Source organism: Merops nubicus, unplaced genomic scaffold (assembly GCF_000691845.1).
Source record: "Merops nubicus isolate BGI_N331 unplaced genomic scaffold, ASM69184v1 scaffold6709, whole genome shotgun sequence".
Classification (NCBI taxonomy): domain Eukaryota; kingdom Metazoa; phylum Chordata; class Aves; order Coraciiformes; family Meropidae; genus Merops; species Merops nubicus.
In genome coordinates, this window is record NW_008631609.1 from 41,914 (window position 1) to 42,318 (window position 405).

General features: G+C 54.3%; 1 protein-coding gene across 1 annotated transcript in view; it reads right to left on the minus strand.

The window, feature by feature from the left end:
* CEPT1 (choline/ethanolamine phosphotransferase 1) overlaps window positions 1–399 on the minus strand; it is a 30,683-nt gene extending 30,284 nt beyond the window's left edge. Inside the window, 2 exon segments of the mRNA XM_008947624.1 lie at window positions 146–279; window positions 282–399. Coding sequence (XP_008945872.1) covers window positions 146–279; window position 282 — 135 coding nt within the window. The 5' untranslated portion in view covers window positions 283–399.
* Window positions 400–405: the final 6 nt, after the last annotated feature.

Sequence of the window (405 nt, forward strand, 5' to 3'; positions counted from 1 at the left end):
AGGCACCACGAGAGACCCCCCACTCACCTGCTCTGTAGCTGTTGGGCAGTAATATACTAACAGCAGAGTTGTGACTATATTTATTAGCAGTCCAATGATGGTGATTAGATTGGGGGCGATCCACCACGAGAGACCCCCCACTCACCTGCTCTGTAGCTGTTGGGCAGTAATATACTAACAGCAGAGTTGTGACTATATTTATTAGCAGTCCAATGATGGTGATTAGATTGGGGGCGATCCAAGACGGCACTCTCCCCACAAGCCACTCACAGTAGCCTGCATGAGGGGCTCAAGCAGGGACCTCCCGGCGCTCTGGTACTTGTGTTCTTCCAACCGTTTGAGCTGGTGCTTGGACAGAGGGGGGGTGGGCAGCTGCACCAGCTTGCTGAGGACGCAGGCGGCGGC